Source organism: Gouania willdenowi, chromosome 8 (genome assembly GCF_900634775.1).
Source record: "Gouania willdenowi chromosome 8, fGouWil2.1, whole genome shotgun sequence".
Lineage (NCBI taxonomy): Eukaryota > Metazoa > Chordata > Actinopteri > Blenniiformes > Gobiesocidae > Gouania > Gouania willdenowi.
The window spans coordinates 26883868-26900447 of NC_041051.1; the positions used below are offsets into that span (position 1 = coordinate 26883868).

Consider the following 16580-nt stretch of genomic DNA (forward strand, 5'->3'; position numbering starts at 1 on the left):
TTATAGTTTTGGTGCAGTAAAGTGGAAAAATGCAAGATGTGAAATTATTGGTCATTTGTTATGAATTTCAGGTGACAGCAGCAGTTGTAGAATTCAGATGAAACATATATTTATAAAAATAAGATTATTTCTGCAACCAAAAGCGAGTTCTTTAAGTTACTGTATATCTACTCACCTGAGGAGAGTCCGGTTGAGTCTAAAGATACTATAAAAAAAAAAAACAACAGGTGCCAGAACTCCGACGACGCCATAACAGAATATCAAAAGACATTTAAGAAGAGTTTAAAAAATATATATATTTATATATTCTTAATGAAGGATTTACTACTGACAAAGATTATCAACAATAACTTTTCATAGGATCTACTATTGCTGCATAGTCACAATTTCTTCAAAATGTATTTACAATATTAGAGCAAATGTCAGTTCATACCATTAGAACAAGTCCTGACCGTTAAGAATTCGTGCTTTAGTTCCACTTTCTATGTGGAAAATGTGTTAAATTGATGGCAGCTTCCTCTCAGCACCATGATTAATAAGGCTACATAGAAACGCTGTGCACGAATAGCAAACAAACAGTTTAAGGTTTAGCCAAAGACATCTGACTTTAACTTGGAACCTGTAGATGTCACGGTACATTTCTGGACATACAGTAGTTTCCTGTTTGGGACAATGACTTGCACAACAGTTAAAAATGGAATTATAATGTTACGGCTGACATGGTTATTTCACGTCTTTTTGAATGGATTGCTTTGGTTTCTAATTAAAGACGGGAAGTGTCAAACAGGGTAAATCTCGAAATACGTTAAAATACGTTTAAACCTTGTGCACTCTTTTAAATTCACATACATTTGTACACTTTGTGTACACAAATGGTCCGTCTCATAAAAGTGCAATAAAAATGTACTCCATGAAGTTTATTTTTTACTTATACAGTATCAGATATTTTCAACTACTTCAGACCTATATATATTTATATATTCTATGGACTTTTTATTACGAGAACCTTTATTTTTTTCAGCAGGAAAAACACTAAATATACAGTATTTCCAAAAATGAAGACCAAAGTGAAATATTTGTGATGAAAATATTACAGCTTTGATCGTGTCATTAATTGATAGCACAATTTAATTTAATACATTATCGTTTTTGGCACAAGGACAGTTTTAAAGAAAAAAATACACTTGTAGAGGTTTAGATCTATTTGGTATTATTGAAAAAGCATTATGATTTATCATGATTACAGTACATGAAAAATATGTGGTGACAATGAAGTCAATGGGGCAAATTTGGTCAGTATGATGCATATCTCTTTTCTATAAACTTCCAATACACAGGACTTTGGAATCAAGCAAATAAAAATGAAAAATGTCACACAGCTAGCCTTTATGTTGAGAGCAAAACAAATAAAAACACCTAAAATGTCACTTTTGGTCACAAAGGTGCCCCAAGGGTTCAATGAATCCAACCTAAGTTGCATAAAATTCTGCTTTCGAATCGAGAATGTCCGGTTTTTGATTCTGTCTAGAATATCGACATTTCTGATGCATATCCGGAGTTTTTTTTTCATATGCACCATATCTGGTCAAATGCAAACCCAATTTTCTTCATGAAGACAATATATTATACTAGGTTACTAACAATATCTAGATTTTGTCATGTATGTGTTCCGTCAATGTCCTCAGAGTGAAAATACCCAGAATCCCTAAATATCCGTTTTTGATTCTGTCTAGAATACAGATATTTCTGATGCATATCTGGAGTTTTTTCATATGCACCATATCTGGTCAAATACAAACCCAATATCCATCATTTGCTTTCATTCTACTTGAAAGTCTGTTGATTGTGGTTGTTTGAAAGGGGAGCAGATCAGAACTAGGATGATACAGTATCAACAAATCTAAATGAAAACCACTGGAGCAGAGTTTAGTGTATTAGATCTACAGTATGTGGGGATTAAAGAAGAGGATGTGAGAGTGAGATGTGCTGCCAGTTGTCTGTAGGCTCATGACGACTGACGGTCAGTGCTACAGTCCTTCATCACTCTCACGGTTTTTTCTCCATGATGGTCCAGAGGACCACCTAGAAACAGGTAAGTGTTTTCTATATTTTTTTTTGGTTTTGTTTGAAGCAAAGTGCTCACATGCTTTTAAGGCACCAGGCTTTTTGTTCTGTGATTTTTCATCAGTATTGGTCTTTGAATGTGAGCAGTAATGATAAACCACTGTACAGTCTTTCATTTCTGCCATTTCACAGAGCCGCTTCTCCATGGAAACTAATTGCAAGCTGAGAGATTTTTTTCATTTGATAAAGCAATTTATCCTCTTCATAATCTTTTCTTTGGAAAGTGTTCTTGCCGTCATCTTTTCACCCTGTGGACATTCTCACATTTGAGATGTTTGTCTCCATCTTTTCCAGCTTTTCTTTAATGGCGTTCCTAGAGCAGGTGCGCTCCCCTCCCCTCTCCTTTATCCAGACAGTGTTGTCCCTCCTCCTGATCACTGTGTCCTTCATGTCCTCCCACTGGTGTGTGGGGAAACAGAAGGTGCCCAAACCGCTCTGCTCCCCCACCAAACACACCAAATGTATCCCTGTTCCCGGCGTGTCCAACTCCTCCAACATCCAGTTCTTCTGGGAGACGGGGGACGACCGCTTCGTCTTCCCAGGGTTTCACACTGGTCTGTTTATGATCTGTGAGGAGGACATCTACAAAGACCAATGGGGTGAGACACAAATGTCAAATGTCATCAGGGTTGGGGTCAATTATAATTAAAATCACATAATTGACAATTAATTACAATAATGGCATAATTATAATTCAAAATAATCTGTTGCTGTCATATTTGTAAATTAAATTGTAATTGAATTCAGATAATTGACTTTGTAATTATAATTGCCATGAAAATTCTATGAAAATTATAATTCAAAGCAAAACTAGGGAACCACGTAACAGTCTTATGTACAGTTCTACACTTACTGTATGTAGTTCAAATGTTTCATATCAAGCTCACCCACATTTTACCATTTAATTATTATTTTTTCTTATAACAATAAGTATAAACTTTATTGATTTCCCAATGGGGGAAATTTGGATGTTACAGCAGCTCCAAAAAAAAAAAAAAAAAAAAAAAAAAAACAGCATCAAACATTAATTAAATAAAGGAAGAAAAAATACAATAGAATTTAATAATACTATGTACATTTCCACTTGTGGAAAGACAGATCAGATCTAGGGATAAACTGACACCAAAAGGCTCAGATGCCCACACCAAAAATATTAATAACTATATTTTCATTGATTAGGAAGCTTAATAAAGTAACCAATAGATCGGAAAGAAATGAGATGATATTTACTGGTTTTTAGTGTATTTTACAGCTGATGCAAAAATGCTGGTCACTGTAATCGTAATTTAACATGGGTAATTGAAAACGTAATTGTAACTGAAACATGTAATTGACCCTAAACCTGATGATAAATTCCCACTTCTTTATTAAGCTGCAACTCTATGATGGTGTAATATATGAAATGACTCCCTATTATTATTTCTATATTTTCCAATAAGTAGGTTTTAAGTTTAGCCTTAAATGTGGAGCAAATCCCTGCCTCCCAAACATAGGCTGGGGTCACTGAACAGGATGATTTTACAGGAACTTAATGAAGGGAAGACAACGCTGTAGAGCTGTAGTACGTAGTCTAGCTGGAGACTTTAAAACGTTGTTAGGACATCCTGAAGCTAAAGAGTTACAATAATCTAGTCTAGATGTACTGAATGCATGGATTCTTTTTTTCACGTGTCATTCTAGGCAAAGATGTCCCTAATTTTAGAAATATTACAAAGCTGTCCTTGAGATTTGCTTAATACTGTATGAGACTTAATGGATTAGTCAGTAGCAAAGATAACACCTAGGGCAGACATAGGCAACTGGCGGCCCGGGGGCCACATTCGGCCCTCGGTCTAATTTTATGCAGTCCCCAAAGCAAATGTACAAAATGACAGAAAAATACACCAAACAAGAGCAAGAATACAAAAACACAAAGAATTACATTGCAGGAAAATATAGTAAAAGACCAGAGAAAAACATAGAAAATACTCCAAAAACACACAAAACGACAACAGTAATACACTGAATTACTCAGAAAAATATACAAAATTACAGAACATGATAACAAAGGTACACAAACAGACAAGATAAACAGGAAAAATGACTCTGCAAACCCACAGTAATAACAAACAAGCAAAACGACAACAAAAATACACAAAAATTACTCAAAAAAAATGCAAAATGACAACACAAATACACATTATGACTCCAAAAAATATATATTTTACAGGAAAAATACACATCCCAGATGTGTGTGGATATATAAGCCATATAACTACACCTGATAATGGGAAGAAAACATAAACCCTAACTTGTAACTACAACCACTATATACGTCGGTAATGCATCACAGGAAGCAGAAAAAATGCTCAAATCAAGCTTTTAGGTGTGTTTGTTTTTGCATCTGCGTTATTAAGTGAGTGTTTGGGTTCAGACAGGATTATCATCACTCAGGGTTCAGGCTTCTCAGAGGTTTAGTCCTCAACAGCACGACTCAATTATGGATTAAAGCCCAAAGAGAGAAAGGTTAATAGGATTCAATCACGTCTGCTGGTGGCTCGGCGTCTCATTTGTGGGAGATTTGCAACAGATTTTTGAGGATTGTCTAAATGACATTGAAGTGATGAGGTTAGAGGGAAATCAGCAGTGTGTGTGTGCGTGTGTCTGTGTGTCTGTGTGTCTGTGTGTGTGTGTGTGTGTGTGTGTGTGTGTGCGCGTGTGTGTGTGCGTGCGTGTGTGTGTGATTACAGACATCCTTCACACTAAGATATACTGTATATAATTTTTTTTTTTTTAAATAATCAACAGACATTGTGAAACTACAAAAAATTAAATGACCAGGCAACTATCGAATGCATCACATCATAGCCGACCAATCAGATTAAACGTAATGCATTGAATGCAAGTTATTTTCTCAGTTTTAGAGTTCATAAATGTAGCTATACTTAGAGCCATATATATATATATATATATATATATATATATATACATGTGTGTATATATATATATATATATATATATATATATTTTTTTTTTTTTTTTTTAATTTATTTATTTTTTTAAATTGAATTCATTGGTTTTATTTTATTAAAAAAAGAAATGTACATTTTGACAAATCTTTTATTTTATACAGATGCCTGAGTGGAACATAAATAAGTTCCAATTGTTCAAGATTTTGCCTCTTTCTTTCATAGTTTGCACAATAATCATTACAATAATCATTTTTAAACTATTTTACACTTTTTATATTTCAGACGTTGACACTTTGCATTGTTTACAGTATTTTATTCTGTATTTAATGTTTGTGCATTCATATACCGTATTTTTCGGACTATAAGGCGCACTTAAAATCCTTTAATTTTCTCAAAAATCCACAGTGCGCCTTATAATCAGGTGCGCCTTATGTATGAAATTAATATGTCAAAATGTTTTAGTACAACTTTGGTAAACTATGAAGCTGCACCGCTTGATGGATTTTTGGCGCTTCAGGGCTACCGTAGTCAGGCGCCTCGATATGTACCTGTGCTGTGCTTCAACATACTGAACTGAAAAAGTGAGTGTAATGTTCTATATTTTATGTGTTAAACCTGAACAATGTTGAGAGTTATTGTTAATAAGTTGAATAAAGTTTGACTTATCTGACTATTTTGTTTCGCTTAATGAGCCTTAATAACAATAATAATAATAATAATAATAACAAAAAGGTGCGCCTTATGTATGAAAATAGACCCATTCATTGATTGTGCACCTTATAGTCCAAAAAATACGGTAAGTCTTCTTATTTTTGCATTGTGCTATATTTTTTTCTGCATTTACGTGCATTACTAAATTGAGTGTTTGTTGTTGTTGCATGGCCTTTCTACGCACATCTGTATGAGCATGTGACAAATAAAAATCTTGAACCTTGAACCGTGGCAAGATTTAATACCAAAAATAAACGTAGGGGGTGAAAGTAACGAGTAACTTTTACTTTGACTACTAGTTATTTCAGCTACTTTTTACTTGTACTTGAGAACCATTTCAATCAAGTAACAGTACTTCTATGGCAAGCCCTTTTAACATTTAATAAGTCTGGCGGACATGTAGCAATTTAGTTTTCACTAGTGGATATTACATTTGAACATGTTCAAATGTAATTTTGACATGTTGAAATGTTAATTCAAGATATCTGTAAAGCCATTTTCACACGTAACAAATATATTTCAACATGTCAAAATGTCATTTCGACATGTAGAAACTGAATTACAGATATCTGCAATTCAATTGTTACATGTAAAAATGTGCCATTGACTTCCATTCAAATTGAATTGCAGATATCAGCAATTGAATTTCAGATATCTTATTAAAAGGGCTTGCCATAGTACTTCTGCTTGAGTCGGATATATCAGTACTATTTACACCTCTGCAGAAAACTCAATTGCTGCTATTACACAGCTGTGTGTGTGTGTAACCATGGCAACGCTCCATGGCCTCTCACCTTCCTCTGTATTGTTCAGGACGTCTGCATTTGTCAAAAGGAAAGAGTGACTTTATACAAGATAATTCAAGCTTATTGGTCCTGAAGGACATTTTTAAAAACACATTATTTGTGGTTTTCTGCCACAGAAAAGAGGTACTTAACATTTTAACATTATTACTGATCCAGACAATGCAAGGATATCTGGGTATGAATCAAAAGAAGCACAGAATGCCTTTAAGGTACGTGAATATACAGTAGTAGGAGAATAACTTTGTTTGCGTTTATCTTCCCATGCAGAGGAGAAGTGTCGGGGCTTTTACACTCTGACTCCAGATGATGAAAAAGGTGAGCGACCAATGAATGATTTTCATGTATCTTTACGCTGACTCTGACTTCCATCCTGACCCTGCAGCGATCATGTGGCTCTCACTGTCCCTGGAGCTGGTGTACATCGGGCTGCTGTTGATCAGCTGCGTTCTGCTGTCTGTGCAGCTGATCATTCAGGCCTGGTTTCCTTCCACACAGCGCTGGGGTCAGCTGCTCAATGCGTTCGCTGCCATCTTCACAGTATTAGGAGGTATGCCCACTTTATGATACATAACGCTTTGAAATGCCAATAAAATAGTTGAAAAGGTAGTATGTGTTCGCGGTGGAGGATTTTTGACCATAGTCTGGTTGAACACCCCTTCAATTATGTTCACACGGACTTATTTTATTTATATTTTTGTACACTGTTTGTTTTTCTTAAATATGGATGAACTGTTTCTGTTTTTTAATTGTGTACCTGCTGTAATTTACTGTGTGGCAGTTCTGAGAGTTTTAGTCCTGGCCTGGTGCTTTGTTTTATCACTGTTATTTGTTATAACTGTTCTCTTTGGTCATGTTGTGTTATTTCTGTATTTTAATACATTTTTACATTTTAGATTGCCTTTTAAAATCTGACACTAGATAAAAACTAGCCTCTTTTGGCTAAATCTGATCTATTTACAGTATGTCTGTTAATGAATTGGCATTGTCCCTTTTAAATAGTCAGGAAATTCAAATAATATCTCCAGATATCAGTTTTAAAGTAACATAAAAAGGAAGAAAATGTTGCACCAACTTGGCATAATTAAGTAAGTAAAACTTTTTCTATAACGTTGAGTATAAACTACTTCATCTATCTAATTACTTTAAACATTTGGGTTTACAGTGAACTAGAAGTTGGTGTTTTCAAAGTAAGAGCGCGTGTAAAGATGTTGCAGTGATTTGGGTAAAAGATTAAAAAAAAAAAAAAAAAGTGGCTTTTCTGTTGCTTTAGTTTTTAATATCCTTTTCTGAACGGAAAATCCAATGACCAAATTCAAACGTACACTGACCGACCGCTCAACATCTATGAGCGCATTTACAGGAGGGAGATTTAACGAGGCCAAGGTTTGGCCCTAATTGGTGGGAAAGTCTTTTGCAATGGAACTTTTGGGGGGCGGGGTTTACAGAGCCCATTCCGGGTGCTGCTGGACATTTTTAGCACATTACTGACAAGTCATGAAGTCACATGACTTGTCAGTAGCTATAACGTTATCGAAACCCAGACATCAACAGGTCACAGGGCAAATATAGTTCAGTGGAGGAAAAGAAATCAGAACAAAAACTTTCCTTCATTTGTCATTTGCACATTTGTTGTGTTTTGCTTTGTTTTAATGCCGTTTAGTTTTTATTTTGTTTGTTTTTAATTTAATTTATTTTGTTTTTCTAATTTATGTCTGTTCCACAGTCGTATATTTACACTATTATCCGTGGTATTCATTTTTTTTGTTCTTACTGTGGGCAATTCTTTTGTTGCTGCAACGTGCACTTTCCACCTCTGCTGGACTAATATTATATCGATTCTGGATCATTTCTTTAAAAAATCAGCTGATGTCAAAAATACACTTCAGAAAATACTTGTGAATTCTGTGTAAAGCCATCACGGACCATTTAAAACTCTTATTATTGTAAAGCAACAACCAACTCTTTATTAAAACCTCAGACCAGAGCAGTGTTAATAATAATGACAAGAATTTTTTTTATTTCATTTTAGTTACAGTCACTGGATTTAGTTAAAAACACATTCTAGTTGTTATTGTTTTAGGTTTGAATATAGCCTGTGGAAATGAGTTTAGTTTTGGTCTCATTTTAGTCTTTTTAAGTACGTTCACAGGTTTTTTTTATACTCTAATACATTTTGTCATGGTAGTAAAAACACTCCATTGTAAGCATACTTATGGTTAATGTGTTTAGTCATTTAAACTAAAAATGTACCATAAAAAAAAAAAAAAAATGTCTAAAGCCTGTTAGAAAAAGTGCAATACATATTCACGTTCTTCACAAGTTCTTGTTTAGAACCTGGAAGAATAAAAGCTCTAATCCTGACAGTTTAAATTTGAGTTAAGATATTTAGTTGGTTAAAAAAACAAAACAATGAAAGCAGTGAGGATGATCGTATTGTTGATTACATTCTGTGACAGAATAATTAGATTAGTGACTATAGGTCAGCGTATTTCATCCCTCACTCTTACCACAGGTCTTCTCGGGATGGTGGGTCACATGATGTACATGCAAGTGTTTCAGACCACTGCCTCCATGGGACCAGAGGACTTCAAACCACACAGCTTTGGATACTCATGGGCATTTTAGTAAGTGCTTTAAAGATAAACCAGTATCAGGACAGATAGATAGATAGACAGATAGATAGATATAGATAGATATAGATAGATATAGATAGATAGATAGATAGATAGATAGATAGATAGATAGATATAGATACAGTAGATAGATAGATAGACAGATAGATAGATATAGATAGATATAGATAGATAGATAGATAGATAGATAGATAGATAGATACAATAGATAGATAGATACAATAGATAGATAGATACAATAGATAGATAGATAGATAGATAGATAGATACAGTAGATAGATAGATAGATAGATATAGTAGATAGATAGATATAGTAGATAGATAGATACAGTAGATAGATAGATACAGTAGATAGATAGATAGATAGATAGATAGATAGATAGATACAGTAGATAGATAGATACAGTAGATAGATAGATACAGTAGATAGATAGATATAGTAGATAGATAGGTAGATAGATAGATACAGTAGATAGATAGATACAGTAGATAGATAGATAGATAGATAGATAGATAGATACATTAGACAGATAGTTACAGTAGATCGATAGATAGATCATAAATACTGAGGGATCTTCTTTGGTTTCCTTCAGTCTAGCATGGATTGCCTTCACCGTCACCATGTGTGCAGGCGTGTCCACCCTCAACAGCTACACTAAGAACGTCCTGATTGTTGGTCCAAGGCGAACCTCTGCTCTTAATCCCTGCAGCTTTAATTTTGGGAGATTCCTTCCACCCTCTCCTTATTACACCCCTCCAAATCAGGGGGCCACTCTGACCTGTCCCATGTCTCCTCCACGTATCTCCCACTTGTCTCCCTACTATGGGCCTCCCTCGCCACTATTGCATCCAGCTTCATCCAGACTCACACACTCCCATTCTCTGCCGCTCTCTCACTCAGACTCCTTCACTTCCCTGCCTTCACATCTCGTGCCCGGATCCCCGTATCATCGTCTTTCTCTGCCTTCTCCGTCCACTTCACCCATGCATACGAGCCTGGCAGAGCACCGGGACAATAGATACGATTCAGAGGAGGAATATAGCCCGCTTTGATTTTTTACCCCTGGTCCAACGAAGTACAATAAAAGGTGGTATGTCGTGTTATCGTGTGTTTGTTTCTGTGAGTCATAAGTCCATGTGTTCGTGTTAATGGCCGCATGTTTATGCCTCCATCCATCCACTCTTTTTATTATAGCCATGTCTTTTAAGGCTCTAGTCCGGGCAGCCAACTTGGATTATGTCATTGCCAACTCGTCATCGCGGCAAGTCGCGCATCCGCAGAACAACCGGAATTAACTTAAAGAGGAATTAAGTGTTTACAAGATAGAGAAATTATTTAATTAGAAATTAAAATTGGAATAAACCAGCCACCTAATTTGGATTTAAGTCTAATTCTGAATTAAATTAGCATTAGGAATTAAGTGTTTACAAGGTCAGTTTAAAGAGGAATGAACTTTTATTCTGCTTTAAAGAAGAATTAAAGCTTCCATGTAAATAAGACCAGTAGTGTAACACCCTTGGAGTTCTTAGGGTTAAGGGACTTGCTCAACGTCCCACAGTGATAGCCCAGGAGAGATTCAAACCGGTGACCCTCCAATTATAAGCCACCACTGCTTGGTTGCCTTAATTGACTGCATTGTTTATTCAAACTCCTGTTTAATGCAATAAATCTGTCAATTTTGAATTATCTTTTGTCCCTGCTGCCGGCAATATTTTGACTGTATTGCTTCTATTAATCTCAGTAGAACTACTGTTAAAATAGTTAGAGCCTTTTTTTTAATCAAGTTTTATCATAGTTTCTTTTTATCAAGGAAAGTGTGTTTAGATTAAAAAAGAGCTTTAATTGCAGACATATCTGTTTTTTAAGGTGTAATATCTTGTGTATTCTGTCATCTCCAATGATCCTGTTCTGTTTTTATTTTAAATTATCCTTTGTCAGACAGGGACCCCAAAAAGCAGACAAACAATGCTATGAAATTAAAGAAACCACAGCTCACTTCAACAATGAAATAAAGTTTTATTATTGTAAAAACCATTAATGCGATTTAAAAGGACAAATATCTGTAGTAAAAATAAAACAACATCAGACATACAGAGTTTTAAAGGCAACACGTCTTATTTACACATTACATCTCATTTGCACTTGTGTCAGAATGTGTTAGAAATAACAGCCAATTTAGGAAAGTATTTTTTTGTACACAAATTAGGGGTTGTGACATTTGAACCTGATTGGATATGTTTATTAAAACTTGCTCTTTTTTGTGAAAATTATTCCATTTTTTTTACACTTGACTCTAAATAAATAACAACCCCGTCATTTTGAGCTCTTGCAAATCTGCAGCATAGGAATGCGTGTAAGCAATGGAAAAAATGTTACTGCATAGTCATATTGGAGTAAACATAAGTTAACATGTGACATTTCAGAAGGTCCAGAAGAACACATTAGCTTACACATTACATACATTGGTTATTTAGTGGCACGTTATATGAAGTAAGGACAGATCAGATAATATCACGTGAACATAAGAAGAAAAAAAAAACTAAACTAAACATATCAACACTCACCTGAAGTTGTTTTTCTAATTGGCTCTTTATCTTGCATCTTTTACACCCAGGGACTAGTTATAGATTGTAGTTCATTTAGTTCCACATCAGGATAATAGATTATCTTTCATGTAATAGAAAAATACTCTTCATTCTTTAGTAATTCAGCCCTAAATGAGGGGAATGGGTGAAAAGACCCTGAAATACATCTGTGGTTTAAATGAGTCTATAAACTCTACTGGTTATCTAAGAACAGACCCGTTTAAATTCCAGTTGTATTTCGTCGTATTTTATTATTTTTTTATCTTCACCACCAGCTCAAATCTGGTCCTCAAAACAAGTGAAAAACAAAACTCACCTGACAGAGAACCAGGTTTTAGCTAGGAGACTAAATCTAGGTGAGAACCTTGAGTGGATTAAGCTAGTATTAGTCAGCGGTCTTCTTGCGTAACACAAAGTAAGTGATGGAGGAGATGAAGGTAAGAGCGAAGGAGATCCATGCCAGGATGTAGCAGTGGCCGTACGAGCCTGTGCTCTCATCGAGGTGGAAACGGTCTGTGTAGATGGACGCTGCGATCATGATACACAGGCCTAGAGTGAGAGAGAGAGAGGATTAAACCATGTGATAATGCTAAACCATACCATCCAGAGAGAGTGACAGAAGTGAAACACTCACAGGACAGTAACTGGAAGACGCCGGCGATGGTGAACCTTTCTCCTTTGGGGAGAGTGAAGAGCTGAGCCACAAACACAATGATGCTGATGATGCAGAATATACAGGCGAGTACTGAGGTGGCCTGCACTGCCTGGAGATAATCTGCAGGGGGAGCCAGTGAGAAAAACAGAGTGAAGATACTGCACAGGTGAGAGACGATGACAGGTTTTAATAAAATGCCTTAATATCAAACTGAAGCTTAGAGAAGTCATCTCAGGCCAGAGTCAGACATCTTTAACTTCTTAAACATCAAAGTCAAGGTTTAAGTTTCTTAGGTACAAAGCCTCAGTGAATAGGACTAAGACATTTGCTTAAAGTTCTTGCTTTGTTTACACACTTGTATAATTATCTACAAAGATTTATTTGAATAAAAATGCCTGTTTGATTAGAATAGCAATGTGGTAAAGCAGACTGGTTTGTAACTAGTTCAAAGTCAAAGTTTTTAAACAAGTAAAAACCTTTTAAGGCAGGGCGCTTGCTAGAAAAGGTGTCTAACATTTTTTGTGCTCATTCTTTGCAGTTTTTCATCTTCTCATGTTTTTTTCAGTTCATAAACAAACATGTATGGTGGGTGGATTGTCTTGGTATTTTAACTTTCCTTAAAGTGTGATGAACCTAGTTGACCCAAAGCAGGATATGTGAATGGAAAGTCAGTTTTGATTGTGCATGAGTTGTTGTTTTCTTGAAGGCTCCAGTCCTGCATTTACAGATGTCCTAATAGAACTCTAATGAATGTTGATGTGTCATCATGCCTTTCTGCAAAGGGCCACTCCTTAGATTCAGAGATACACCCAAAGCAACTCTGCTGGAGGATCTAAACTTTGTGTTTGGATCAATCTAACTAGTTTAGGTATAACTAATAATTTAAATGCATAATTTAAGAAGTGCCTTCTACAGCAGTAAAGATGTTTAGGAAGTTCCCTTTACCTTCTGGATAGTGCGAGCCTTTAGGAAGGTCGGTGTAGTTCCACACGCCATTTTTCAGAATCCACCGAGCCCAAACGTCAGTGGATATGGTGTCAGTCACCCACCAGGCCTGAGGAGAAGGGGGAAAAGCCCCGAATAAAGAAGGTGTGGGAGGAGCTTCATGCAGAGGTAAAATGACGAGCCTAACCCCTCAAGGAGGAGATATAATCAGGAGGAGGAATGCTAGTGTGTTGTTGAAATTCTTCATATTTCATTGATGTTGCACATGAGCACATTCAGAGCATCCACTCTGTGTTTGGACTGTCTGTCTGACAACTATTTGAAATATGTGGCCCTGAGAAGTACGGGAGACCTCCGACAGAAGGAATGAAGACTTGGGAGTGATGAAAGAGCTTTACAGCCCATCACTCATCACTCCTCGTGCTCTTTCATCACAAACACTAAAAGCCAGGCAGGAAGTGAGGCTTTTCAGCTGTGACGCTTGGGTCGAGAACAGAATAGAGAGTGACAGGCTTGCACCTGAGGTGTGAACGAACATAGTGTGACTTACATTGTCAATGGTGGCTACCAGGAGGAGGATGATGGCTAAGATGTGCAGGACAAAGATGGCGGCGAGGAGAATCAGCATGGTGACTGCATGAAAGAGCAGAAAGAAACTATTATTCATACATTTCCACTCTGCAGTGGGAAGTCCTGTGAACGGAACATCAAACAAACTGTGTGTGAACAATCAGCCCTGCTGCTTTTAGAGAAGTAGTATGCATGCACATGCACGTCCTCGTGAACACGCTCATTCAGAGGCAAAATCCTGGCAGTCGCTCAGGGCGCGGCTGCTCAACTTCTAATTATGTCGAGTTTCAGTGAGGGCACTCTCAATAAAAACCGTTGAAATATATTGAGTGGATGTTGAGCCGGAGAAGCAGAAGAGGTGTTCTGCACAGACGGAGGTCACCAATTCACCATTTGTCTAAACGGACACGTGGAAAAGACTGTCAGAGAGATGATTAGGGAGTGAAGTTAACGGCGGGCCGATGGGTTCAGGCTTGTCTTGTGATTGCACAAAACCGCCACTCCCTAAAATAACTGTAGAGAATACACGCTATTCTCTCACCTTGTTGTCCCACACCTATAATCACAGTGGGTTGAACCCTTGCACATTTTTACAAAACCCAACCTCCACCTTCCTGAGAATATCTACACAAAGGAGGCCTGTGAGCTCACACCAGGGCTGTGATCCTTTATCCATGGGTGAAGCTGTGCTGAGTGACTGACAACTGAGGACAAGGCTCAAATATGAAGGAGTATTCGTCTCACACACACACTCAAAACACTGGCCAAGTTGGCCAACATCACCATTTGTTATGAACTTTAAACAGTCAAAATAAAGCAAAATGTACAGTTTTAAAATGTATTGTTTTAGGTTATGAATCACAACTATTGAGCACAAGCAAAGCCACATCTCCTCTCTAGCAAGAGAATGGAAAATATTTAAAAGAGTTAAAAACATCACTGCTAACAATGCATCTGGAAAGCAGGTTTGTAGCTCATTGTGACCCTCCAAGGTGGACACACCTGTCTTTTGCTACTCTTTCTTTCACAGGCGTGTGATAGTTTTTGAAAAATGGGACAAAATCCAAAACAACAGAGAAACTTATCCCATTAAAGACTTTCTGGGCAAGTTTTGTGGAATTACAGCCAAATCAATGGAAGAAGAAAACTTACCGTTGGATGGATAGTTGTCTCTTCAAGTCCAATTCCTCCTTCTCTCAGGGAAGCTAATTTCAGACTCAGCGTCTAAATGCATAAACACCAGAAACTACCCATCCGCCCACTTTTACCCAGCCCTCTTCTTAAGTCCACACCCCAGACAAGCCGCTTGCCTGCCTGATCACATAATCTCAACCTTTTTTTTTTCCTTTCTGTCCTCTTTCCACCTCCTTCATTGCCGCCTATCCCTCCCTCTTTCTGTCTTTTTTTCCCCTCTTTCTGTTTCTCTTAAACACACACATGCACATAGCAGACAGTTAGTTTTTCCCTCAAGTGTTTTCTAGTTTCAGATCACTCAGCTGATGCTGGTGATTTCGTTCGGGGAGGTTTTTGATGACTCACCGACAAGGCGACCATTATTGACTATGACTACTACACTTGGTGCCATGGCAACAGACCACAGCTAATCACAATCACATTGTTGCTGCTGTGTTTGTACTCAATCCAAACAAACAGTTAAACTTGGGCGCGCAGACACATGCAAGCAGCCAAGGGTGTCGGTTTTCTTCCTGATCCCCTCCCTCCATGTTTTCCCGCTTTGTTGAAGAGGATGACGTTTCAGGACGAAGGAATGTTGGTAGTTGATGCTGCCATCGAGGGAAATTATGTCCGGGCAAATGAATACGTGGTCATTATTGTGAAAAATGAATAAAAAAAAGAGGTTGGGTGGGTGAGGGTGGAGACCTTTCATGCTTCTGCAACTTCATTAGTTACTGTCTATGTTTGTTTCATTACGGATTTATGTGGACTGAGTGATTCATGATGTGAGGAGATCATCTGTTGCTTAAGCTGATCATGTGGAGCGAGAGAATCTCTTAGGAATTGTAAAATTTGTAAAACTATTACACGCTATGAATTTGGTTTTAGGATGGCCTCAGTCTACCCCAAAACCTTCGAGGCAGATCAGATATTAAAACGGCAAGAGAAGTCGTTCTAATCGACAGCATGAGACACATTAAGAGGAGAAGATAGGATAAAACAAAGCATATCATGGAGAAGTTTTTAAAAAAAATCGTAAACCATAATGCCTCACAAATTTGCTTTTACAGACAGCTTTACACATGAGGTTATAGTTTAACAGCTTGGTTTTGTTTTAAAGCAGTTTGATGTGTCATGGTAGCTTCCAAACTCCTTAAACGTCCTTTACAGTGTTGAGTTTATCACAAATATGCTACAGTTTACATTAAATAAAGAAAATGTTGTAAAATGACTACATAGCCACGGAGCAATGCAACAATTACTGCTATCTTTGAAAATAAAAGCATCAACAATGAATAAAATGACCATTAAAGCTATGTGTAGTGTAGGCCTTGTAGATCAATAAATCAAAGGTATTTGTTCCAAAAAAGGGGAGAATTTACTCACAAATGTCAATAGTTAAAATTGCCACTGGCAAGATTGT

The 16580-nt window shown here is 36.8% G+C and overlaps 2 protein-coding genes across 2 annotated transcripts; one reads left to right on the forward strand and one right to left on the reverse strand.

The window, feature by feature from the left end:
* Positions 1-1291: 1291 nt before the first annotated feature.
* gsg1 (germ cell associated 1) lies at positions 1292-10278 on the forward strand. Its single transcript, XM_028456145.1, has 5 exons — positions 1292-2723; positions 6860-6907; positions 6975-7139; positions 9105-9216; positions 9819-10278. The coding sequence occupies exons 1-5, from the start codon at positions 2396-2398 to the stop codon at positions 10276-10278; spliced, it is 1113 nt and encodes a 370-aa protein (XP_028311946.1). The 5' UTR covers positions 1292-2395.
* A 1041-nt stretch (positions 10279-11319) lies between these two features.
* LOC114468762 (epithelial membrane protein 1) lies at positions 11320-15281 on the reverse strand. Its single transcript, XM_028455825.1, has 5 exons — positions 15134-15281; positions 13962-14044; positions 13412-13520; positions 12446-12586; positions 11320-12360 (listed from the first exon to the last, which is right to left on the reverse strand). The coding sequence occupies exons 2-5, from the start codon at positions 14037-14039 to the stop codon at positions 12197-12199; spliced, it is 492 nt and encodes a 163-aa protein (XP_028311626.1). The 5' UTR covers positions 14040-14044; positions 15134-15281; the 3' UTR covers positions 11320-12196.
* Positions 15282-16580: the final 1299 nt, after the last annotated feature.

Bases quoted from the DNA above. Each gene is read 5' to 3' on its own strand.
- gsg1 (XM_028456145.1), top strand. From the start codon at position 2,396: ATGTTTGTCTCCATCTTTTCCAGCTTTTCTTTAATGGCGTTCCTAGAG. The intron at 6,908-6,974 runs GTGAGCGACCAA...CTGACCCTGCAG, and splicing joins GACTCCAGATGATGAAAAAG to CGATCATGTGGCTCTCACTG. The intron at 9,217-9,818 runs GTAAGTGCTTTA...GGTTTCCTTCAG, and splicing joins GGATACTCATGGGCATTTTA to TCTAGCATGGATTGCCTTCA.
- LOC114468762 (XM_028455825.1), bottom strand. From the start codon at position 14,039: ATGCTGATTCTCCTCGCCGCCATCTTTGTCCTGCACATCTTAGCCATC. The intron at 12,587-13,411 runs GTAAAGGGAACT...CTCCCCCTGCAG, and splicing joins AGGCTCGCACTATCCAGAAG to ATTATCTCCAGGCAGTGCAG. The intron at 12,361-12,445 runs GTGAGTGTTTCA...CTCTCACTCTAG, and splicing joins CGTCTTCCAGTTACTGTCCT to GCCTGTGTATCATGATCGCA.